This window comes from Tympanuchus pallidicinctus, unplaced genomic scaffold (genome assembly GCF_026119805.1).
Source record: "Tympanuchus pallidicinctus isolate F22 unplaced genomic scaffold, pur_lepc_1.0 scaffold61, whole genome shotgun sequence".
In the NCBI taxonomy this organism is placed as follows: domain Eukaryota; kingdom Metazoa; phylum Chordata; class Aves; order Galliformes; family Phasianidae; genus Tympanuchus; species Tympanuchus pallidicinctus.
Window position 1 is genome coordinate 15,121 of NW_026294782.1, and position 26,479 is coordinate 41,599.

Sequence of the window (26,479 nt, forward strand, 5' to 3'; positions counted from 1 at the left end):
TATTTTCATGGAAATCCCTGTTTTTAACCTAAAATATCCCTTATTTTCATAGAAATCCCTGTTTTTAACCCTAAAATATCGCATTATATTCACAGAAATCCCTGTTTTTAACGCTAAAATATCCCTTATTTTCATAGAAATCCCTGTTTTTCCCCTAAAATATCGCTTATTTTCATAGAATCCCTGTTTTTCCCCTAAAATATCCCTTATTTTCATAGAAATCCCTGTTTTTAACCTAAAATATCACTTATTTTCATGGAAATCCCTGTTTTTAACCATTAAAATATCCCTTATTTTCATAGAAATCCCTGTTTTTAACACTAAAATATCGCTTATTTTCATAGAAATCCCTGTTTTTCCCCTAAAATATCGCTTATTTTAATGGAAATGCCTGCTTTTAACCTAAAATATCCCTTATTTTCATAGAAATCCCTGTTTTTAACCCTAAAATATCAGTTATTTTCATAGAAATCCCTGTTTTTCCTCTAAAATATCGCTTATTTTCATAGAAATCCCTGTTTTTCCCCTTAAAATATCGCTTATTTTCATAGAAATCCCTGATTTTCCCCTTCAATATCGCTTATTTTCACTTAAATCCCTGTTTTTCGTCTAAAATATCCCTTATTTTCACAGAAATCCCTGTTTCTAACCCTAAAATATCCCTTATTTTCATAGAAATCCCTGTTTTTCCCCTAAAATATCGCTTATTTTCATAGAAATCCCTGTTTTTAACTTAAAATATCGCTTATTTTCACTTGGAAATCCCTGTTTTTAACCCTAAAATATCCCTTATTTTCACAGAAATCCCTGTTTCTAACCCTAAAATATCCCTTATTTTCATAGAAATCCCTGTTTTTCCCCTAAAATATCGCTTATTTTCATGGAAATCCCTGTTTTTAACCTAAAATATCCCTTATTTTTTCACAGAAATCCCTGTTTTAACCCTAAAATATCGCTTATTCTCATAGAAATCCCTGTTTCTAACCCTAAAATATCACTTATTTTCATAGAAATCCGTTTTTCCCCTAAAATATCGCTTATTTTAATGGAAATGCCTGTTTTTAACCTAAAATATCCCTTATTTTCATGGAAATCCCGGTTTTTAACCCTAAAATATCCCTTATTTTCACAGAAATCCCTGTTTTTCCCCAAAAATATCGCTTATTTTCATAGAAATCCCTGTTTTTCCCCTAAAATACCCCTTATATTCATGGAATTCCCCGTTTTTAACCCTAAAATATCCCTTATTTTCATGGAAATCCCTGTTTTTCCCCTAAAATATTGCTTATTTTCACAGAAATCCCTGTTTTTAACCCTAAAATATCGCTTATTTTCATAGAAATCCCTGTTTTTAACCCTAAAATATCGCTTATTTTCATAGAAATCCCTGTTTTTCCCCTAAAATACCCCTTATATTCATGGAATTCCCCGTTTTTAACCCTAAAATATCGCTTATTTTCATAGAAATCCCTGTTTTTAACCCTAAAATATTGCTTATTTTCACAGAAATCCCTGTTTTTAACCCTAAAATATCTTTTTTTTTCATGGAAATCCCTGTTTTTAACACTAAAATATCGCTTATTTTCATGGAAATGCCTGCTTTTAACCTAAAATATCCCTTATTTTCATGAAAATCCCTGTTTTTCACCTAAAATATCGCTTATTTTCATAGAAATCCCTGTTTTTAACCCTAAAATATCAGTTATTTTCACAGAAATCCCTGTTTTTCCCCTAAAATATCCCTTATTTTCACAGAAATCCCTGTTTTTCCCCTAAAATATCGCTTATTTTCACAGAAATCCCTGTTTTTCCCCTAAAATATCCTTATTTTCATAGAAATCCCTGTTTTTCACTAAAATATCGCTTATTTTCATAGAAATCCCTGTTTTTAACCCTAAAATATCGCTTATTTTCACAGAAATCCCTGTTTCTAACCCTAAAATATCGCTTATTTTCACAGAAATCCCCTGTTTTTCCCCTAAAATATCGCTTATTTTCATAGAAATCCCTGTTTTTCCCCTAAAATATCCCTTATTTTCATAGAAATCCCGTTTTTCCCCTAAAATATCCCTTATTTTCACAGAAATCCCTGTTTTTAACCCTAAAATATCCCTTATTTTCATAGAAATCCCTGTTTTTAACCCTAAAATATCGCTTATTTTCACAGAAATCCCTGTTTTTCCCCTAAAATATCGCTTATTTTCATAGAAATCCCTGTTTTTCCCCTAAAATATCGCTTATTTTCATAGAAATCCCTGTTTTTCCCCTAAAATATCACTTATTTTCACAGAAATCCCTGTTTTTCCCCTAAAATATCCCTTATTTTCATAGAAATCCCTGTTTTTCCCCTAAAATATCCCTTATTTTCATAGAAATCCCTGTTTTTCCCCTAAAATATCGCTTATTTTCATGGAAATCCCTGTTTTTAACCCTAAAATATCCCTTATTTTCATAGAAATCCCTGTTTTTAACCCTAAAATATCGCTTATTTTCATAGAAATCCCTGTTTTTCCCCTAAAATATCGCTTATTTTCATAGAAATCCCTGTTTTTCCCCTAAAATATCCCTTATTTTCATAGAAATCCCTGTTTTTAACCCTAAAATATCGCTTATTTTCATAGAAATCCCTGTTTTTCCCCTAAAATATCGCTTATTTTCATAGAAATCCCTGTTTTTCCCCTAAAATATCGCTTATTTTCACAGAAATCCCTGTTTTTAACCCTAAAATATCGCTTATTTTCATAGAAATCCCTGTTTTTAACCCTAAAATATCGCTTATTTTCACAGAAATCCCTGTTTTTCCCCTAAAATATCGCTTATTTTCATGGAAATCCCTGTTTTTCCCCTAAAATATCGCTTATTTTCACAGAAATCCCTGTTTTTAACCCTAAAATATCGCTTATTTTCATAGAAATCCCTGTTTTTCCCCTAAAATATCGCTTATTTTCATAGAAATCCCTGTTTTTCCCCTAAAATATCGCTTATTTTCATGGAAATCCCTGTTTTTAACCCTAAAATATCGCTTATTTTCATGGAAATCCCTGTTTTTCCCCTAAAATATCGCTTATTTTCATGAAATCCCTGTTTTTCCCCTAAAATATCGCTTATTTTCATAGAAATCCCTGTTTTTCCCCTAAAATATCCCTTATTTTCATAGAAATCCCTGTTTTTAACCCTAAAATATCGCTTATTTTCACAGAAATCCCTGTTTTTCCCTAAAATATCGCTTATTTTCATAGAAATCCCTGTTTTTCCCCTAAAATATCGCTTATTTTCATAGAAATCCCTGTTTTTCCCCTAAAATATCGCTTATTTTCATAGAAATCCCTGTTTTTCCCCTAAAATATCGCTTATTTTCACAGAAATCCCTGTTTTTCCCCTAAAATATCGCTTATTTTCATAGAAATCCCTGTTTTTCCCCTAAAATATCGCTTATTTTCATAGAAATCCCTGTTTTTCCCCTAAAATATCGCTTATTTTCATAGAAATCCCTGTTTTTAACCCTAAAATATCGCTTATTTTCATAGAAATCCCTGTTTTTCCCTAAAATATCGCTTATTTTCATAGAAATCCCTGTTTTTCCCCTAAAATATCGCTTATTTTCATGGAAATCCCTGTTTTTCCCCTAAAATATCGCTTATTTTCATAGAAATCCCTGTTTTTAACCCTAAAATATCGCTTATTTTCATGGAAATCCCTGTTTTTCCCCTAAAATATCGCTTATTTTCATAGAAATCCCTGTTTTTCCCCTAAAATATCGCTTATTTTCATAGAAATCCCTGTTTTTAACCCTAAAATATCGCTTATTTTCATAGAAATCCCTGTTTTTCCCCTAAAATATCGCTTATTTTCACAGAAATCCCTGTTTTTCCCCTAAAATATCGCTTATTTTCATAGAAATCCCTGTTTTTAACCCTAAAATATCGCTTATTTTCACAGAAATCCCTGTTTTTCCCCTAAAATATCGCTTATTTTCATAGAAATCCCTGTTTTTAACCCTAAAATATCGCTTATTTTCACAGAAATCCCTGTTTTTAACCCTAAAATATCGCTTATTTTCATAGAAATCCCTGTTTTTAACCCTAAAATATCGCTTATTTTCATGGAAATCCCTGTTTTTCCCCTAAAATATCGCTTATTTTCATAGAAATCCCTGTTTTTCCCCTAAAATATCGCTTATTTTCATAGAAATCCCTGTTTTTCCCCTAAAATATCGCTTATTTTCATAGAAATCCCTGTTTTTCCCCTAAAATATCGCTTATTTTCATAGAAATCCCTGTTTTTCCCCTAAAATATCGCTTATTTTCACAGAAATCCCTGTTTTTCCCCTAAAATATCGCTTATTTTCATAGAAATCCCTGTTTTTCCCCTAAAATATCGCTTATTTTCATAGAAATCCCTGTTTTTAACCCTAAAATATCGCTTATTTTCATAGAAATCCCTGTTTTTCCCCTAAAATATCGCTTATTTTCATGGAAATCCCTGTTTTTAACCCTAAAATATCGCTTATTTTCATAGAAATCCCTGTTTTTAACCCTAAAATATCCCTTATTTTCATAGAAATCCCTGTTTTTAACCCTAAAATATCGCTTATTTTCATGGAAATCCCTGTTTTTCCCCTAAAATATCCTTATTTTCACAGAAATCCCTGTTTTTAACCTAAAATATCCCTTATTTTCATAGAAATCCCTGTTTTTAACCCTAAAATATCGCTTATTTTCATAGAAATCCCTGTTTTTCCCCTAAAATATCGCTTATTTTCATGGAAATCCCTGTTTTTCCCCTAAAATATCGCTTATTTTCATAGAAATCCCTGTTTTTAACCCTAAAATATCGCTTATTTTCATGGAAATCCCTGTTTTTCCCCTAAAATATCCCTTATTTTCACAGAAATCCCTGTTTTTAACCCTAAAATATCGCTTATTTTCATAGAAATCCCTGTTTTTAACCCTAAAATATCGCTTATTTTCATAGAAATCCCTGTTTTTCCCCTAAAATATCGCTTATTTTCATGGAAATCCCTGTTTTTCCCCTAAAATATCGCTTATTTTCATAGAAATCCCTGTTTTTAACCTAAAATATCCCTTATTTTCATAGAAATCCCTGTTTTTCCCCTAAAATATCGCTTATTTTCATAGAAATCCCTGTTTTTCCCCTAAAATATCGCTTATTTTCATAGAAATCCCTGTTTTTCCCCTAAAATATCGCTTATTTTCATAGAAATCCCTGTTTTTCCCCTAAAATATCGCTTATTTTCATAGAAATCCCTGTTTTTCCCCTAAAATATCGCTTATTTTCATAGAAATCCCTGTTTTTCCCCTAAAATATCGCTTATTTTCATAGAAATCCCTGTTTTTCCCCTAAAATATCGCTTATTTTCATAGAAATCCCTGTTTTTCCCCTAAAATATCGCTTATTTTCACAGAAATCCCTGTTTTTCCCCTAAAATATCGCTTATTTTCATAGAAATCCCTGTTTTTAACCCTAAAATATCCCTTATTTTCATAGAAATCCCTGTTTTTCCCCTAAAATATCGCTTATTTTCATAGAAATCCCTGTTTTTAACCCTAAAATATCGCTTATTTTCATAGAAATCCCTGTTTTTCCCCTAAAATATCGCTTATTTTCATAGAAATCCCTGTTTTTCCCCTAAAATATCGCTTATTTTCATAGAAATCCCTGTTTTTAACCCTAAAATATCGCTTATTTTCATGGAAATCCCTGTTTTTCCCCTAAAATATCCCTTATTTTCATAGAAATCCCTGTTTTTAACCCTAAAATATCGCTTATTTTCATGGAAATCCCTGTTTTTAACCCCTAAAATATCGCTTATTTTCATGGAAATCCCTGTTTTTAACCCTAAAATATCCCTTATTTTCATGGAAATCCCTGTTTTTCCCCTAAAATATCGCTTATTTTCACAGAAATCCCTGTTTTTCCCCTAAAATATCGCTTATTTTCATAGAAATCCCTGTTTTTCCCCTAAAATATCGCTTATTTTCATAGAAATCCCTGTTTTTCCCTAAAATATCCCTTATTTTCATAGAAATCCCTGTTTTTCCCCTAAAATATCGCTTATTTTCACAGAAATCCCTGTTTTTCCCCTAAAATATCGCTTATTTTCACAGAAATCCCTGTTTTTAACCCTAAAATATCGCTTATTTTCATAGAAATCCCTGTTTTTCCCCTAAAATATCGCTTATTTTCATAGAAATCCCTGTTTTTCCCCTAAAATATCGCTTATTTTCATAGAAATCCCTGTTTTTCCCCTAAAATATCGCTTATTTTCACAGAAATCCCTGTTTTTCCCCTAAAATATCGCTTATTTTCATGGAAATCCCTGTTTTTCCCCTAAAATATCGCTTATTTTCACAGAAATCCCTGTTTTTAACCCTAAAATATCGCTTATTTTCATAGAAATCCCTGTTTTTAACCCTAAAATATCGCTTATTTTCATAGAAATCCCTGTTTTTCCCCTAAAATATCGCTTATTTTCACAGAAATCCCTGTTTTTCCCCTAAAATATCCCTTATTTTCACAGAAATCCCTGTTTTTAACCCTAAAATATCCCTTATTTTCACAGAAATCCCTGTTTTTCCCCTAAAATATCGCTTATTTTCATAGAAATCCCTGTTTTTCCCCTAAAATATCGCTTATTTTCATGGAAATCCCTGTTTTTCCCCTAAAATATCCTTATTTTCACAGAAATCCCTGTTTTTAACCCTAAAATATCGCTTATTTTCATAGAAATCCCTGTTTTTTCCCCTAAAATATCGCTTATTTTCATAGAAATCCCTGTTTTTCCCCTAAAATATCGCTTATTTTCATGGAAATCCCTGTTTTTCCCCTAAAATATCGCTTATTTTCATAGAAATCCCTGTTTTTCCCCTAAAATATCGCTTATTTTCATAGAAATCCCTGTTTTTCCCCTAAAATATCGCTTATTTTCATAGAAATCCCTGTTTTTCCCCTAAAATATCGCTTATTTTCATGGAAATCCCTGTTTTTCCCCTAAAATATCGCTTATTTTCATAGAAATCCCTGTTTTTCCCCTAAAATATCGCTTATTTTCATAGAAATCCCTGTTTTTCCCCTAAAATATCGCTTATTTTCATAGAAATCCCTGTTTTTCCCCTAAAATATCGCTTATTTTCACAGAAATCCCTGTTTTTCCCCTAAAATATCGCTTATTTTCATAGAAATCCCTGTTTTTCCCCTAAAATATCGCTTATTTTCATAGAAATCCCTGTTTTTCCCCTAAAATATCGCTTATTTTCATGGAAATCCCTGTTTTTAACCCTAAAATATCGCTTATTTTCATAGAAATCCCTGTTTTTAACCCTAAAATATCGCTTATTTTCATAGAAATCCCTGTTTTTCCCCTAAAATATCGCTTATTTTCACAGAAATCCCTGTTTTTAACCCTAAAATATCGCTTATTTTCATAGAAATCCCTGTTTTTCCCCTAAAATATCGCTTATTTTCACAGAAATCCCTGTTTTTCCCCTAAAATATCGCTTATTTTCATAGAAATCCCTGTTTTTCCCCTAAAATATCGCTTATTTTCATAGAAATCCCTGTTTTTACCCTAAAATATCGCTTATTTTCATAGAAATCCCTGTTTTTCCCTAAAATATCGCTTATTTTCACAGAAATCCCTGTTTTTCCCCTAAAATATCGCTTATTTTCACAGAAATCCCTGTTTTTCCCCTAAAATATCGCTTATTTTCATGAAATCCCTGTTTTTCCCCTAAAATATCGCTTATTTTCATGGAAATCCCTGTTTTTCCCCTAAAATATCGCTTATTTTCATGGAAATCCCTGTTTTTAACCCTAAAATATCGCTTATTTTCATAGAAATCCCTGTTTTTCCCCTAAAATATCCCTTATTTTCATGGAAATCCCTGTTTTTCCCCTAAAATATCGCTTATTTTCATAGAAATCCCTGTTTTTCCCCTAAAATATCGCTTATTTTCATAGAAATCCCTGTTTTTAACCCTAAAATATCGCTTATTTTCATAGAAATCCCTGTTTTTAACCCTAAAATATCGCTTATTTTCACAGAAATCCCTGTTTTTCCCCTAAAATATCGCTTATTTTCATAGAAATCCCTGTTTTTCCCCTAAAATATCGCTTATTTTCATAGAAATCCCTGTTTTTCCCCTAAAATATCGCTTATTTTCATAGAAATCCCTGTTTTTAACCCTAAAATATCGCTTATTTTCACAGAAATCCCTGTTTTTCCCCTAAAATATCGCTTATTTTCATAGAAATCCCTGTTTTTCCCCTAAAATATCGCTTATTTTCACAGAAATCCCTGTTTTTCCCCTAAAATATCGCTTATTTTCATAGAAATCCCTGTTTTTAACCTAAAATATCGCTTATTTTCACAGAAATCCCTGTTTTTAACCCTAAAATATCGCTTATTTTCATAGAAATCCCTGTTTTTCCCTAAAATATCGCTTATTTTCATGGAAATCCCTGTTTTTCCCCTAAAATATCGCTTATTTTCATAGAAATCCCTGTTTTTCCCTAAAATATCCCTTATTTTCATGGAAATCCCTGTTTTTCCCCTAAAATATCGCTTATTTTCATAGAAATCCCTGTTTTTCCCCTAAAATATCGCTTATTTTCATAGAAATCCCTGTTTTTAACCCTAAAATATCGCTTATTTTCATAGAAATCCCTGTTTTTAACCCTAAAATATCCTTATTTTCACAGAAATCCCTGTTTTTAACCCTAAAATATCCCTTATTTTCACAGAAATCCCTGTTTTTAACCCTAAAATATCGCTTATTTTCATAGAAATCCCTGTTTTTCCCCTAAAATATCGCTTATTTTCATAGAAATCCCTGTTTTTAACCCTAAAATATCGCTTATTTTCATAGAAATCCCTGTTTTTCCCCTAAAATATCGCTTATTTTCATAGAAATCCCTGTTTTTCCCCTAAAATATCGCTTATTTTCATGGAAATCCCTGTTTTTCCCCTAAAATATCGCTTATTTTCATAGAAATCCCTGTTTTTCCCCTAAAATATCGCTTATTTTCATAGAAATCCCTGTTTTTAACCCTAAAATATCGCTTATTTTCATAGAAATCCCTGTTTTTCCCCTAAAATATCGCTTATTTTCATAGAAATCCCTGTTTTTAACCCTAAAATATCGCTTATTTTCCATGAAATCCCTGTTTTTCCCTAAAATATCGCTTATTTTCATAGAAATCCCTGTTTTTCCCCTAAAATATCGCTTATTTTCATAGAAATCCCTGTTTTTAACCTAAAATATCGCTTATTTTCATGGAAATCCCTGTTTTTCCCTAAAATATCGCTTATTTTCATAGAAATCCCTGTTTTTAACCCCTAAAATATCGCTTATTTTCATGGAAATCCCTGTTTTTCCCCTAAAATATCGCTTATTTTCACAGAAATCCCTGTTTTTCCCCTAAAATATCGCTTATTTTCATAGAAATCCCTGTTTTTAACCCTAAAATATCGCTTATTTTCATAGAAATCCCTGTTTTTCCCCTAAAATATCGCTTATTTTCATAGAAATCCCTGTTTTTCCCCTAAAATATCGCTTATTTTCATAGAAATCCCTGTTTTTCCCCTAAAATATCGCTTATTTTCATAGAAATCCCTGTTTTTAACCCTAAAATATCGCTTATTTTCATAGAAATCCCTGTTTTTCCCCTAAAATATCGCTTATTTTCATAGAAATCCCTGTTTTTCCCCTAAAATATCCCTTATTTTCACAGAAATCCCTGTTTTTAACCCTAAAATATCGCTTATTTTCATAGAAATCCCTGTTTTTAACCCTAAAATATCCCTTATTTTCATAGAAATCCCTGTTTTTCCCCTAAAATATCGCTTATTTTCATAGAAATCCCTGTTTTTAACCCCTAAAATATCGCTTATTTTCACAGAAATCCCTGTTTTTCCCCTAAAATATCGCTTATTTTCATAGAAATCCCTGTTTTTCCCCTAAAATATCGCTTATTTTCATAGAAATCCCTGTTTTTAACCCTAAAATATCGCTTATTTTCATAGAAATCCCTGTTTTTAACCCTAAAATATCGCTTATTTTCATAGAAATCCCTGTTTTTCCCCTAAAATATCGCTTATTTTCACAGAAATCCCTGTTTTTCCCCTAAAATATCGCTTATTTTCACAGAAATCCCTGTTTTTCCCCTAAAATATCCCTTATTTTCACAGAAATCCCTGTTTTTCCCCTAAAATATCGCTTATTTTCACAGAAATCCCTGTTTTTAACCCTAAAATATCGCTTATTTTCATAGAAATCCCTGTTTTTCCCCTAAAATATCCCTTATTTTCATAGAAATCCCTGTTTTTAACCCTAAAATATCGCTTATTTTCATAGAAATCCCTGTTTTTAACCCTAAAATATCGCTTATTTTCATGGAAATCCCTGTTTTTCCCCTAAAATATCGCTTATTTTCACAGAAATCCCTGTTTTTAACCCTAAAATATCGCTTATTTTCATAGAAATCCCTGTTTTTCCCCTAAAATATCGCTTATTTTCACAGAAATCCCTGTTTTTCCCCTAAAATATCCCTTATTTTCACAGAAATCCCTGTTTTTCCCTAAAATATCGCTTATTTTCATAGAAATCCCTGTTTTTCCCCTAAAATATCGCTTATTTTCATAGAAATCCCTGTTTTTAACCCTAAAATATCGCTTATTTTCATAGAAATCCCTGTTTTTAACCCTAAAATATCGCTTATTTTCACAGAAATCCCTGTTTTTCCCCTAAAATATCGCTTATTTTCATAGAAATCCCTGTTTTTCCCCTAAAATATCGCTTATTTTCATAGAAATCCCTGTTTTTAACCCTAAAATATCGCTTATTTTCACAGAAATCCCTGTTTTTCCCCTAAAATATCGCTTATTTTCACAGAAATCCCTGTTTTTCCCCTAAAATATCGCTTATTTTCATGGAAATCCCTGTTTTTCCCCTAAAATATCGCTTATTTTAATGGAAATCCCTGTTTTTAACCCTAAAATATCGCTTATTTTCATGGAAATCCCTGTTTTTCCCCTAAAATATCGCTTATTTTCACAGAAATCCCTGTTTTTCCCCTAAAATATCGCTTATTTTCACAGAAATCCCTGTTTTTCCCCTAAAATATCGCTTATTTTCATAGAAATCCCTGTTTTTCCCCTAAAATATCGCTTATTTTCATGGAAATCCCTGTTTTTAACCCTAAAATATCGCTTATTTTCACAGAAATCCCTGTTTTTCCCCTAAAATATCGCTTATTTTCATAGAAATCCCTGTTTTTAACCCTAAAATATCGCTTATTTTCATAGAAATCCCTGTTTTTCCCCTAAAATATCGCTTATTTTCATAGAAATCCCTGTTTTTAACCCTAAAATATCGCTTATTTTCACAGAAATCCCTGTTTTTCCCCTAAAATATCCCTTATTTTCACAGAAATCCCTGTTTTTCCCCTAAAATATCGCTTATTTTCACAGAAATCCCTGTTTTTAACCCTAAAATATCGCTTATTTTCATAGAAATCCCTGTTTTTCCCCTAAAATATCCCTTATTTTCATGGAAATCCCTGTTTTTCCCCTAAAATATCGCTTATTTTCACAGAAATCCCTGTTTTTCCCCTAAAATATCCTTATTTTCATAGAAATCCCTGTTTTTCCCCTAAAATATCGCTTATTTTCATAGAAATCCCTGTTTTTAACCCTAAAATATCGCTTATTTTCACAGAAATCCCTGTTTTTCCCCTAAAATATCGCTTATTTTCATAGAAATCCCTGTTTTTCCCCTAAAATATCGCTTATTTTCACAGAAATCCCTGTTTTTAACCCTAAAATATCGCTTATTTTCATAGAAATCCCTGTTTTTCCCCTAAAATATCCCTTATTTTCATAGAAATCCCTGTTTTTAACCCTAAAATATCGCTTATTTTCATGGAAATCCCTGTTTTTCCCCTAAAATATCGCTTATTTTCACAGAAATCCCTGTTTTTAACCCTAAAATATCCCTTATTTTCATAGAAATCCCTGTTTTTAACCCTAAAATATCCCTTATTTTCACAGAAATCCCTGTTTTTCCCCTAAAATATCGCTTATTTTCATAGAAATCCCTGTTTTTAACCCTAAAATATCCCTTATTTTCATAGAAATCCCTGTTTTTCCCCTAAAATATCCCTTATTTTCACAGAAATCCCTGTTTTTCCCCTAAAATATCGCTTATTTTCACAGAAATCCCTGTTTTTAACCCTAAAATATCGCTTATTTTCACAGAAATCCCTGTTTTTAACCCTAAAATATCCCTTATTTTCATAGAAATCCCTGTTTTTAACCCTAAAATATCGCTTATTTTCATGGAAATCCCTGTTTTTCCCCTAAAATATCGCTTATTTTCATAGAAATCCCTGTTTTTCCCCTAAAATATCGCTTATTTTCACAGAAATCCCTGTTTTTCCCCTAAAATATCGCTTATTTTCATGGAAATCCCTGTTTTTCCCCTAAAATATCGCTTATTTTCATAGAAATCCCTGTTTTTCCCCTAAAATATCGCTTATTTTCACAGAAATCCCTGTTTTTCCCCTAAAATATCGCTTATTTTCATAGAAATCCCTGTTTTTCCCCTAAAATATCGCTTATTTTCATAGAAATCCCTGTTTTTCCCCTAAAATATCGCTTATTTTCATAGAAATCCCTGTTTTTCCCCTAAAATATCGCTTATTTTCATAGAAATCCCTGTTTTTAACCCTAAAATATCCCTTATTTTCATAGAAATCCCTGTTTTTCCCCTAAAATATCGCTTATTTTCATAGAAATCCCTGTTTTTCCCCTAAAATATCGCTTATTTTCACAGAAATCCCTGTTTTTCCCCTAAAATATCGCTTATTTTCATAGAAATCCCTGTTTTTAACCCTAAAATATCGCTTATTTTCACAGAAATCCCTGTTTTTCCCCTAAAATATCCCTTATTTTCACAGAAATCCCTGTTTTTCCCCTAAAATATCGCTTATTTTCATAGAAATCCCTGTTTTTCCCCTAAAATATCCCTTATTTTCATAGAAATCCCTGTTTTTAACCCTAAAATATCCCTTATTTTCACAGAAATCCCTGTTTTTAACCCTAAAATATCGCTTATTTTCACAGAAATCCCTGTTTTTCCCCTAAAATATCGCTTATTTTCACAGAAATCCCTGTTTTTAACCCTAAAATATCGCTTATTTTCATAGAAATCCCTGTTTTTCCCCTAAAATATCCCTTATTTTCACAGAAATCCCTGTTTTTCCCCTAAAATATCGCTTATTTTCACAGAAATCCCTGTTTTTCCCCTAAAATATCGCTTATTTTCATCAGAAATCCCTGTTTTTCCCCTAAAATATCGCTTATTTTCACAGAAATCCCTGTTTTTAACCCTAAAATATCGCTTATTTTCACAGAAATCCCTGTTTTTCCCCTAAAATATCGCTTATTTTCATAGAAATCCCTGTTTTTCCCCTAAAATATCGCTTATTTTCACAGAAATCCCTGTTTTTAACCCTAAAATATCCTTATTTTCACAGAAATCCCTGTTTTTCCCCTAAAATATCGCTTATTTTCACAGAAATCCCTGTTTTTCCCCTAAAATATCGCTTATTTTCACAGAAATCCCTGTTTTTAACCCTAAAATATCGCTTATTTTCACAGAAATCCCTGTTTTTCCCCTAAAATATCGCTTATTTTCATGGAAATCCCTGTTTTTCCCCTAAAATATCGCTTATTTTCATAGAAATCCCTGTTTTTAACCCTAAAATATCGCTTATTTTCATAGAAATCCCTGTTTTTCCCCTAAAATATCGCTTATTTTCATAGAAATCCCTGTTTTTAACCCTAAAATATCGCTTATTTTCATAGAAATCCCTGTTTTTCCCCTAAAATATCGCTTATTTTCACAGAAATCCCTGTTTTTCCCCTAAAATATCGCTTATTTTCACAGAAATCCCTGTTTTTCCCCTAAAATATCGCTTATTTTCCATGGAAATCCCTGTTTTTATCCCTAAAATATCGCTGATTTTCACAGAAATCCCTGTTTTTAACCCTAAAATATCCTTATTTTCACAGAAATCCCTGTTTTTAACCCTAAAATATCGCTTATTTTCATAGAAATCCCTGTTTTTAACCCTAAAATATCGCTTATTCTCATGGAAATCCCTGTTTTTAACCCTAAAATATCGCTTATTTTCATAGAAATCCCTGTTTTTCCCCTAAAATATCACTTATTTTCATAGAAATCCCTGTTTTTCCCCTAAAATATCGCTTATTTTCATGGAAATCCCTGTTTTTTCCCCTAAAATATCGCTTATTTTCATAGAAATCCCTGTTTTTCCCCTAAAATATCGCTTATTTTCACAGAAATCCCTGTTTTTCCCCTAAAATATCGCTTATTTTCACAGAAATCCCTGTTTTTCCCCTAAAATATCCCTTATTTTCACAGAAATCCCTGTTTTTCCCCTAAAATATCGCTTATTTTCATAGAAATCCCTGTTTTTCCCCTAAAATATCGCTTATTTTCACAGAAATCCCTGTTTTTAACCCTAAAATATCGCTTATTTTCACAGAAATCCCTGTTTTTCCCCTAAAATATCGCTTATTTTCACGGAAATCCCTGTTTTTAACCCTAAAATATCCTTATTTTCACAGAAATCCCTGTTTTTAACCCTAAAATATCGCTTATTTTCATAGAAATCCCTGTTTTTAACCCTAAAATATCGCTTATTTTCATAGAAATCCCTGTTTTTCCCCTAAAATATCGCTTATTTTCACAGAAATCCCTGTTTTTAACCCTAAAATATCGCTCATTTTCACAGAAATCCCTGTTTTTCCCCTAAAATATCGCTTATTTTCACAGAAATCCCTGTTTTTCCCCTAAAATATCGCTTATTTTCATAGAAATCCCTGTTTTTAACACTAAAATATCACTTATTTTCACTAGAAATCCCTGTTTTTAACCCTAAAATATCGCTTATTTTCACAGAAATCCCTGTTTTTCCCCTAAAATATCGCTTATTTTCACAGAAATCCCTGTTTTTCCCCTAAAATATCGCTTATTTTCACAGAAATCCCTGTTTTTCCCCTAAAATATCCCTTATTTTCACAGAAATCCCTGTTTTTCCCCTAAAATATCGCTTATTTTCACAGAAATCCCTGTTTTTCCCCTAAAATATCGCTTATTTTCACAGAAATCCCTGTTTTTCCCCTAAAATATCACTTATTTTCACAGAAATCCCTGTTTTTAACCCTAAAATATCCCTTATTTTCATAGAAATCCCTGTTTTTCCCCTAAAATATCGCTTATTTTCATGGAAATCCCTGTTTTTCCCCTAAAATATCCCTTATTTTCACAGAAATCCCTGTTTTTAACCCTAAAATATCGCTTATTTTCATAGAAATCCCTGTTTTTCCCCTAAAATATCGCTTATTTTCACAGAAATCCCTGTTTTTCCCCTGAAATATCCCTTATTTTCACAGAAATCCCTGTTTTTAACCCTAAAATATCCCTTATTTTCATGGAAATCCCTGTTTTTCCCCTAAAATATCGCTTATTTTCATAGAAATCCCTGTTTTTAACCCTAAAATATCGCTTATTTTCACAGAAATCCCTGTTTTTAACCCTAAAATATCGCTTATTTTCACAGAAATCCCTGTTTTTCCCCTAAAATATCCCTTATTTTCACAGAAATCCCTGTTTTTCCCCTAAAATATCGCTTATTTTCACAGAAATCCCTGTTTTTAACCCTAAAATATCGCTTATTTTCACAGAAATCCCTGTTTTTCCCCTAAAATATCCCTTATTTTCACAGAAATCCCTGTTTTTAACCCTAAAATATCGCTTATTTTCACAGAAATCCCTGTTTTTCCCTAAAATATCGCTTATTTTCACAGAAATCCCTGTTTTTCCCCTAAAATATCGCTTATTTTCACAGAAATCCCTGTTTTTCCCCTAAAATATCGCTTATTTTCACAGAAATCCCTGTTTTTCCCCTAAAATATCCGCTTATTTTCATAGAAATCCCTGTTTTTAACCCTAAAATATCGCTTATTTTCACAGAAATCCCTGTTTTTCCCCTAAAATATCCCTTATTTTCACAGAAATCCCTTTTTTAACCCTAAAATATCGCTTATTTTCACAGAAATCCCTGTTTTTCCCCTAAAATATCGCTTATTTTCACGGAAATCCCTGTTTTTAACCCTAAAATATCCCTTATTTTCACAGAAATCCCTGTTTTTCCCCTAAAATATCCTTATTTTCATAGAAATCCCTGTTTTTAACCCTAAAATATCCTTTATTTTCATAGAAATCCCTGTTTTTCCCCTAAAATATCGCTTATTTTCATAGAAATCCCTGTTTTTCCCCTAAAATATTGCTTATTTTCACAGAAATCCCTGTTTTTCCCCTAAAATATCCCTTATTTTCACAGAAATCCCTGTTTTTCCCCTAAAATATCACTTATTTTCACAGAAATCCCTGTTTTTAACCCTAAAATATCGCTTATTTTCACAGAAATCCCTGTTTTTAACCCTAAAATATCGCTTATTTTCATGGAAATCCCTGTTTTTATCCTAAAATATCGCTTATTTTCACAGAAATCCCTGTTTTTAACCCTAAAATATCCCTTATTTTCACAGAAATCCCTGTTTTTCCCCTAAAATATCCTTTATTTTCATAGAAATCCCTGTTTTTCCCCTAAAATATCGCTTATTTTCATGGAAATCCCTGTTTTTAACCCTAAAATATCGCTTATTTTCACAGAAATCCCTGTTTTTCCCCTAAAATATCGCTTATTTTCATAGAAATCCCTGTTTTTCCCCTAAAATATCGCTTATTTTCATAGAAATCCCTGTTTTTAACCCTAAAATATCGCTGATTTTCATGGAAATCCCTGTTTTTATCCTAAAATATTGCTTATTTTCACAGAAATCCCAGTTTTTCCCCTAAAATATCGCTTATTTTCACAGAAATCCCTGTTTTTCCCCTAAAATATCCTTTATTTTCATAGAAATCCCTGTTTTTCCCCTAAAATATCGCTTATTTTCACAGAAATCCCTGTTTTTATCCTAAAATATTGCTTATTTTCACAGAAAACCCTGTTTTTCCACTAAAATATCGCTTGTTTTCACATAAATCCCTGTTTTTAACCCTGAAATATTGCTTATTTTCACAGAAATCCCTGTTTTTCCCCTAAAATATCGCTTATTTTCACAGAAATCTCTGGTTTTAACCCTAAAATATCGCTTATTCTCATGGAAATCCCTGTTTTTAACCCTAAAATATCGCTTATTTTCATAGAAATCCCTGTTTTTCCCCTAAAATATCACTTATTTTCATAGAAATCCCTGTTTTTATCCTAAAATATTGCTTATTTTCACAGAAATCCCAGTTTTTCCCCTAAAATATCCCTTATTTTCTTGGAAATCCCTGTTTTTCCCGTAAAATATTGCTTGTTTTCACAGAATTCCCTGTTTTTAACCCTAAAATATCGCTTATTTTCACAGAAATCCCTGTTTTTCCCCTAAAATAGCACTTATTTTCACAGAAATCCCTGTTTTTAACCCTAAAATATCGCTTATTTTCACAGAAGTCCCAGTTTTTAACCCTAATATATTGCTTATTTTCACGGAAATCCCTGTTTTTAACCCTAAAATATCCCTTATTTTCACAGAAATCCCTGTTTTTCCCCTAAAATATCGCTTATTTTCATAGAAATCCCTGTTTTTAACCCTAAAATATCCCTTATTTTCACAGAAATCCCTGTTTTTCCCCTAAAATATCGCTTATTTTCACAGAAATTTCTGTTTTTCCCCTAAAATATCCCTTATTTTCACAGAAATCCCTGTTTTTAACCCTAAAATATCGCTTGTTTTCATAGAAATCCCTGTTTTTCCCCTAAAATATCGCTTATTTTCACAGAAATCCCTGTTTTTAACCCTAAAATATCCCTTATTTTCACCGAAATCCCTGTTTTTAACCCTAAAATAACGCTGATTTTCATAGAAATCCCTGTTTTTAACCCTAAAATATCACTTATTTTCACAGAAATCCCTGTTTTTCCACTAAAATATCGCTTATTTTCACAGAAATCCCTGTTTTTCCCCTAAAATATCACCTATTTTCATAGAAATCCCGGTTTGTAACCTTGAATATCCCTTATTTTCATAGAAATCCCTGTATTAACCTTAAATATTGCTTATTTTCATAGAAATCCATGTTTTTCTACTGAAATATCGCTTATTTTCACAGAAATCCCTGTTTTTCCCCTAGAATATCCCTTATTTTCACAGAAATCCCTGTTTTTCACCTCAAATATCGCTTATTTTCATAGAAATCCCTGTTTTTAACCTTCAATATCGCTTCGTATCGTGCGCTTGCGCCAATCTGGCACCCTCTTGCGCATGTGCAGGGTAGGCACCGTGCTGCGCTTGCGCCGTGTTTGCACTATTCTGCGCATGCGCTGCACTGGCTCCTTCCTGCACATGCGCCTTTGTGGCACATTGCTGCGCACGCGTTGTGTACGCACCGTGCTGCGAATGCACCTGGTAGGTACCGTGCTGCGCATGCGCCTCGCTGGCAATCTGTTGCGCATGCTTTGTATTGGCGCCGTGCTGCGCATGCGCTTGCTTGGCGCCCTGATGCGCATGCACCTGCTGTCATTGTTTTGCGCATGCGCCAGGCTGGTATCCTACTACGCATGCGCTTAGCTGGTGTCCTACTGCGCATGCGCCTTCAGGCGTCGTGCTGCGCATGCACCTGGTCGGCGTCGTGGTGCGCATGCGCCCGGCTGGCACACTTTTGCGCATGCTTCGTATTGGTATCGTTCTGCGCATGCGGTATGTTGACACCCTTCTGCGCATGCACCTGGCTGGCATTGTTTTGCGCATGCGCTAGGCTCCTGTCCTTCTTCGCATGCGCTTAGCTGGTGTGCTACTGCGCATGCGCCAGGTAGCCATCTTGCTGCGCATGCGCTGAGTAGGCACCGTGCTGCGCATGCCCCTGCGTGGCACCCTGTTGCGCATGCTTCGGATTGGCACCGTTCTGCGCATGCGGTATCTTGGCACCCTGCTGCACATGCACCTGGCTGGCATTGTTCTGCGCATGCGCCATGCTGGGGTCCTACTGCGCATGCGCCAGGTTGTATGTTGCGCATGCGTCCGGCTGGCACTGTGCTGCGCATGCGCCTTGATGACACCCTGCTGCACATGCGCCCGGCTTGGGCTTTCCTGCGCAGGTGCCAGGTTGGCATCGTTCTGCGCATGCGCCTGACTGGCATTCTGCTGCGCATGCGGCAGGTGGTACCCTACTGCCCATGCGCAGGATGTTGGTACAATGCTGCGCATGCGTAAGTCGCTTGCACGGTGCTGCGCATGCTCCTCTTTCGCCCCCTGTTGCGCAGGCGTCACGAATGGGAAAGGGGACAGCATTGCTGAGCTCGCGGCCCAAGAATTGGCTGCTCTCCCGCCCGTTAATAGAAATGGGTGCGATTGATGTTTCTGGGGGCTTGCGCCCTGTTGCCTGGAGGTCTAAGCATAACAAAGACTGGCAGATTCGCTGCGCAGACTTGTCAGAACTCAGATTCGCCACTTCCGCATTTCTGCGCGCATGCGTTGTGCTGCCTGTGGGAGCAACAGCGGCAGCTACACTTCCGCTGCTTGGCCACGCGGCGGCAGTAGGGACCGCAAAAAGAACAACCGCCATTGACTGGGGTTGGCGGAGCAGCGCCCGGGAGTCTCCGTTCTCTCTTTGATTAGAGAAGTTTGGAGGAGGGGGGGAACAAAGCAAAGAAAGGAAAACTTCTCCAAACCCAGGAAAACTGTGCAAAATGTTTATGAATATCTGTAAAAAATGATCCAATTGCTGTTGCTTTTCATTTTTGCCACTGTCCGTTACATTCTTTCTAAATATTCACATACCAAAATCTAACTACCAAGCAATTTCAATGTTAACTGAAACAAGACACCATCATTTAATACCAACATTTAATACCATCAAGGCCTGAGGCCTTCGTCTTGACAATGAACAAAACTCCTGCTACTTTGAAATAGACCTTCATGAAACCTCTGAGGTACACCACTGCAGTGTATAGTTGCGTATAATGGAAAAGAATGTTGTAGAGAAAAGCAGTAGCAGACACAGCTGCTTTAAACCAGCTAAATCACTCATGAAAGGAACAGGGCACAATGTGGTAAACAAAGAATTGCTTACTGACATGGGGTCAGGCTGGATGTGGCTCTGGGCAGCCTGGTCTGCTGGTTGGCAGCCCCTGTACATAAGAGGGAGGTTGAAACCAGATGAGCATTGTGGTACTTTTCAACCCAGGCCATTCTAAGATTCTACGAGGACAAGTGGGACCCTGAGGACAGATCCTGATGTAGGTGGGGGGTGAATTGGGGTGGGGGGGTTATTGGAGCAGAGGGTCCAGAGGGAGACCCTCAGTCCTCCAGGTTGCGGAAGGCTGCCTGCATCTCCTCGTTGAGCTGTGTGAAGGCAGCCGTGATGTTGGCTTCGCCGTCCTTCACTGGATCCTGGGGGGGAGGGGGCAGCATCAGTGTCACTCTGTGGGTCCCCTGCTTCCCTATGAGTGACCTCTAAACCCTCTATAAATGCCCCTAACTCCCTATAAGCATACTCCCAATTACCTATAAGTAACGCTTCTGACCCCCTATAAGTGTCCCACCTATTCCCTACAAGTGACTCCCAGTAAGCATCCCTCAACCCCTATAAGTGACATCCTAGAGGTGTCCCCAGACCTCCTGTAAGTGTCCCCCAGCCCCCTATAAATGCCCTCCTGACACCCTATAAGTGACCCTCCCCCCTGCCCCTTTTAATTCCCACCATGAACTTCATGGCACTCAGCCGGTGCAGGATGTCCCCGAGGTTCTCACGGATGGTTGCCCAAGTGACACGGCGCTCTCCAGACCCAGTGGCCTCCACGGCATGTCGGGCGAGCTCATAGAAGGTGACGATGTTTTGCAGCATCCCCACTGTCTTGTAGAAGGGGCAGAACCTGGGGGCGGTGGGGGGACCCCAAGGGGAGACAGGGGTGGTGTGGGGGTGTGGGGACACGGGGGGTGTCATGGGGAAATGGGGACTTGGAGGTGGCATGGGAATGTGCGAACACGGGGACATGATGTGTTCGACATGAGGGTATGGAGATGGCATAGGATGTCACCCGGTATGGGGATGTGGGGAATGCCATGAGGACACGGGGATGTGGAGATGGTATGGGGACATGGGGGTGGCATGGGAACAACATGGGGTCATCGAGGTGGCTTGGGGTTGCGGAGGTGGTGTGGGTACATGGGAGTGGTGTAGAGACATCGGAGCAGTATGGGAATGTTGGGACACAGGGTACGTGGAGGCACAGTACCTGTCATAGGAGGAGTAGCCATTCTGCTGCAGGAAGTCATCCTTGAGGAGTTTGGCTACCTCCAGTGTCACCTTGTCAGCCTCAGCAAGGGACGCCTGTGAGGAAGGCAACATCCCCATCCCATAGATCTCATCCCCACGCCGCAGCTCTCCCCATTCCATTCTATCCTCATCCCCATCCCCATACTATCTCCATCCCCATTCCATCCCTGTCCTATCCCCATCTCATGCCACCTCCATCCCTTTCCCAGCCCATCCCTGTCCCAATTTCACACCATACCACCCCATTTCCATCCTATCCCCATCCCAATTCAATCCCATACAATTCTTACCCAATTCCATCCCCCTCCCAATCCTACATCCAGCCCATTCAAATTCTCTTCCCCTTCTCTCCATATCCCCACCCCATCCCAATCCCCACCACATCCCCACCCAGTCCTACCCCCCACCTTCCCCACGAGCTGCACAATCTCAGCCAGATCCTCCTCCTCCTGCAGGATCTCCCTGGCACGGGTGCGCAGTGCGGGGAAGTCAGGGTGCAGCCGCTCGTAGTGGGGCTCCAGCGCCCGCAAGTATTTGCTGTAACTGATCAGCCAGTTCACCGACGGGAAGTGCTTGCGCTGTGCCAGCTTCTTGTCCAGACCCCAGAACACCTGTGGGACCGGGGGGGGTTGGCATGAGAGTCCATAGGGGATCCGTGGGAACCCAAATATGGGACCTATGAGAAACCCAAATACGGGATCTGTGGGAACCCCAAGTGCAGGAGCCATGAGGAAAACCAAATATGGAATCCACTGAGAACCCCAGATATGAGAAACATGTGAACCCTAAACATGGGATCCACAGGGACTCCAAATATGGATCCATCAGGAATCCCAAATACAGGACCCATGAGGAAAACAAAACGGGACATCCATTTGGGGAACCCCAAATATATGATCCATGGGGAACCCAAATATGGGATCCGTGGGCACCTCAAAGCTCACCTGCACGATGCCCAGCGTGGCTGAGGTGACAGGGTCTGAGAAGTCCCCTCCGGGAGGTGACACCCTGTGGGGTGCAGCACACTCAGTGGGGTGGGATGGTCCCACGTTGTTCCCTCCTGGTGACACTCACGCTCCAACGATGCTGACGCTGCCCTCGCGGAGGGGGGAGCCGAGGCAGCGCGCCCGCCCCGCACGCTCATAGAAGGAGGCCAGGCGAGCGCCCAGGTACGCGGGGTACCCGCTGTCTGCAGGGCGTGGGGTGGCACGGTGAGCCGGCGCCCACGTCCAGTGACAACGGGATGACGCGGGGGACGCTCAGTTTCTCACCCGCCGGCATCTCAGCCAAGCGCCCTGAAATCTCTCGCAGCGCCTCGGCCCAGCGGGAGGTGGAGTCGGCCATCATGCTGACGTTGAACCCCATGTCGCGGAAGTACTCAGACAGCGTGATGCCTGTGTGGAGGGGGCGCAGGATGGCACCAGCGGCAGAGCCACTGCCGTAACCGTCATCGTCCCCTGTTGCCTACCAGTGTAGATGGAGGCTTCGCGGGCAGCCACTGGCATGTTGGAGGTGTTGGCCACCAGCGTGGTGCGCTTCATGATACTCTCTGTCCTCCCATCCACCTCCATGGTGAGCTGAGGGAGAAACCATTAGCACCGTCGGTCCCCTTGGCCTCAGTAGCTCTGCTGGCCCTTCTGCTGGCACCACTGCTGGCACCGCCCAGCCTGCTGTCCCCTCAGTGTCCCCCTGAGTTGCTGCTCTCACCTCGGGGAAGTCCCGCAGCACTTCGGACATCTCATTGCCGCGCTCCCCGCAGCCCACGTAGACGATGATGTCGCTGTTGGAGTACTTGGACAGGGACTGCGAGATGACGGTTTTGCCGCAGCCAAAAGCACCGGGGATGGCTGTGGTTCCACCCTGCACGCATCTGGGGACGGTCCCTCGCATGGCCACTCCTGTCCACACTCGTTCCCACCCCAACTCCATTCTGCTTCCATCTGTCCCCATGCTGATCTCCACCCTCAGTTTGTCTCCTATCCCTCATCTCTGTCCTCCTTGTCCCCTATCCCATACCCTATTCCCACACCCATTGCTGTCCACCACCCCCCTCTCTTCCCAGCTCAATCCCATACTCCTATTCCCTCTTCTCACATCCCCCATCCCAAATCCCTATCTCCATCCCTGTCCCGTCACCATTCTCTGTCCCCACTTCTCTCCCTCTTGCCATTATCATCTCCACTCCTGTTCCTATTCTTTACCCCCACCCCCCGATCCCTACCCGCATCCCCTATTCATGTCTCCAGTTCCCACCTACGTGAGTCCGCCATCCTCATCCCTCGACCCCCCCCCCCAATCTATATCCCCACTTTTATCCCCAATCCGTATCCCCTTCCCATTCCCATCCACACTTCATTTCATCCCCATCAAAGTTCATTTCAAACTCATCTTCATCCCCAACCCATTCCTAACCCCATCCCAATCGCATTCCCATCCCCACACCATTCTGTCCCCAAACCCATCCCAATCCCATCCCATCCCAATCCCTACGGGAAAAGCGCATCCAGCACGCGCTGTCCTGTCAGCAGTGGGTGATTTGCTGTCAGCTTCTCCACCACGGGCCGGGTCTGCCGCACTGGCCACACCTGCATCATGGTCAGCTGCTCGGCCACACCCTCGAAGTCCAGCTCCAGCACCACATCCTTGAGGACGTTTGGGGACATGTAGGGACAGCAGTGCCTTGGGATGCCACCACCACGTCCTCGGGGACATTTGTGGACAGTGGTGCCATGGAATGACATGCCCACCACCACTACATCCTCAGGGACATTTGGGGACAGCAGGATGCCATCACTCCACTGCCATGCCGTTGGGGACGTTTTGGGACAGCGGTGCCATGCAATGCCATGTAATGCCACCACCACGTCAGCCACCCCTTACCGAGATGCTGTAGTGTCCTGGTGGTGCGATGTGGGTGACGGTGCCACAGCTGCGGGGTGGCACCATGATCTTGTGTTGGATGAGTGAGTTCTCCGTCACTGTCCCATAGATGTCCCCACCAGTGACATGGCTGCCAACCTGGCACGGTGCGATCACAAGGGTAACCGGGTGGCAATGGGATTGTGCAGCCCCCCCAGTGAGAGCAGAAGGGTGTCCCCATGTTCCCACTTGGATGCTCTTGCTGGGGACAAAAGCGCCATATCCCCATGTCCCACCGATGTCCCCATGTTCCCACCAGAATTCTCTTACTGGAGATGGAGTCCCAATGTCCCTCTGTCCCCATATCTTCATGCCCCTGTGTTCTTCCAATGTTCCCATGTCCTCACCTGGATGCTCTTGCTGGGGACAAAGTCCCAGGTGAGGTGCCGTGGCAGCGGGGGGACGTTGACACCCCGTGGGATGTAGATGCCACCCGTCAGCTGTGCGATGTCCCGCAGCGGGCGCTGGATGCCGTCGAAGATGGAGCCCAGGATGCCAGGACCGAGCTCCACCGAGAGCGGCTGACCCGTGCGCAGCACCGGGTCCCCCACCCGCACCCCCGCTGCGTGCTGAGCTCAGGAGTGGGCACACAGAGCAGGAGGGGGACGTGAGATGGGGGGTGTGGGGTAGAGGACGGGGATAGAGACATGAGGTGGGGAACACGGGGTGGGAACGTGGGTGATGGGGATAGGGATGTGGGGTGAGGTGGGGGATGTTGGGATGGGGACAGGACAGGAACCGCAGACAGATGAGGACAAGAAAACTAGAGGGGACAGGGGACACGGGAACAGGAACGGGGAGAGTGGATGGGATGGGGACAGGTAGGACACCGCAGAGACAATACATGGGGACAGGAGAGGGGACAAGGGAACTGGAGGGGACAGAACCAGACAGAGGAGACAGGACAGGGTGACTGGAGAGGATAAGGAGGACAGAGTGGATGGGGGAACGGGAGGGGATGAGGTCACTGGACAGATCAGAGTGATGAGGAGACAGGAGAGGACAGAAGGGAACAAGGTCACTCACAGAAGGCAAGAAGGTCACTGAAAGGGTCAGGGGGACAAGAGGAGTCAGGAGGGGACAAGGGAAGGACAGGCAAGGCCACAAGGATACAGGTCTCCTCATACACCTGCAGCGTGGCCATGTCCCCCTCCAGGCGAATGATCTCCCCCACCAGCTCTGCGTGCCCCACACGCACCAGTTCATACATGGCTGCCCCTGCCATGCGTATGGCCGTCACCACTGCAGGGACATTGCACCGTCACCCCCTTGTCTGCCCCAAGTGTCCCCACTGTCCCCGACACGCAGCCATACCGGGCCCCGAGACGCCGTGCACAGCACCCAGCAGGCTCTCCTTCTCAATGTCAGCCATCCGTGTCCCCACGTCCCCCTCCATGGTGGTGGCACTGATGGCACAGCTGGTGGCACGCACATTATATGGGGACAGTCACCGCAGGGGACTGGGGGGAACCGGCTGCACCCAGTGTGACTGTGGGTGTGGGCTGTGTACAGTCAACAGCACGTCCCCTCCTGTCCCCACCCCACACCGGCACACACCAGCCCTCACCCAGCTCATAGGGACAGCAGACAACCCTGACCACCACCACTGCTACCCCACGTCCCCTCCCACTGCTCACCATGCAATCCCCCATATCCCCAGGGGGGATGTGCAACCCCCCTACCAGCTCCAGTTCTGGGACCACACATCCCCCCCAGTCGCGTGCCCCCACGTCTCCCAGCCCATCTCCATGTCCCCGTGCCATTACCAGCATCCCCTACCCTCTGTTGTCCTCGTGTCTTCCAACATCCGTGTCCCCCATGCCACCCCCAGCATCTCCATGACCCTATGTTCTCAGATCCCCCAGTGCCAGGCCATGTCTCTGCATCCCCGTGCCACTGTGTGTGCCCAAGGCCCCCAGCATCTTCACGTCCCCCAGTGTCCCCATGTCTCCCAGTGTCAGCCCTGTCTAACCCCCACTGATCTCCCCACATCCCCTCTGCCAGAGGAACAGACTTTTGGAAGAGTAACAGCAAGAGAGGGTCACAGCGATCGAGTGACATTCTGGGGACAACATCCAGGTGGCTTTTTGTCGACTGTACCCCCAGCAGAAGTGACACCTGTG

The 26,479-nt window shown here is 39.7% G+C and overlaps 1 protein-coding gene across 1 annotated transcript; it reads right to left on the reverse strand.

The window, feature by feature from the left end:
• Positions 1-19,839: 19,839 nt before the first annotated feature.
• Positions 19,840-26,054, reverse strand: LOC128071879 (V-type proton ATPase catalytic subunit A-like). Its single transcript, XM_052665025.1, has 14 exons — positions 25,671-26,054; positions 25,470-25,598; positions 24,704-24,918; positions 24,318-24,455; positions 23,928-24,079; positions 23,145-23,307; positions 22,906-23,014; positions 22,709-22,831; positions 22,512-22,626; positions 22,382-22,445; positions 21,845-22,048; positions 21,397-21,491; positions 20,862-21,033; positions 19,840-20,551 (listed from the first exon to the last, which is right to left on the reverse strand). Exons 1-14 carry the CDS (start codon positions 25,750-25,752, stop codon positions 20,459-20,461), a joined length of 1,854 nt encoding a protein of 617 aa, XP_052520985.1. The 5' UTR covers positions 25,753-26,054; the 3' UTR covers positions 19,840-20,458.
• Between the last annotated feature and the right edge of the window lie 425 nt (positions 26,055-26,479).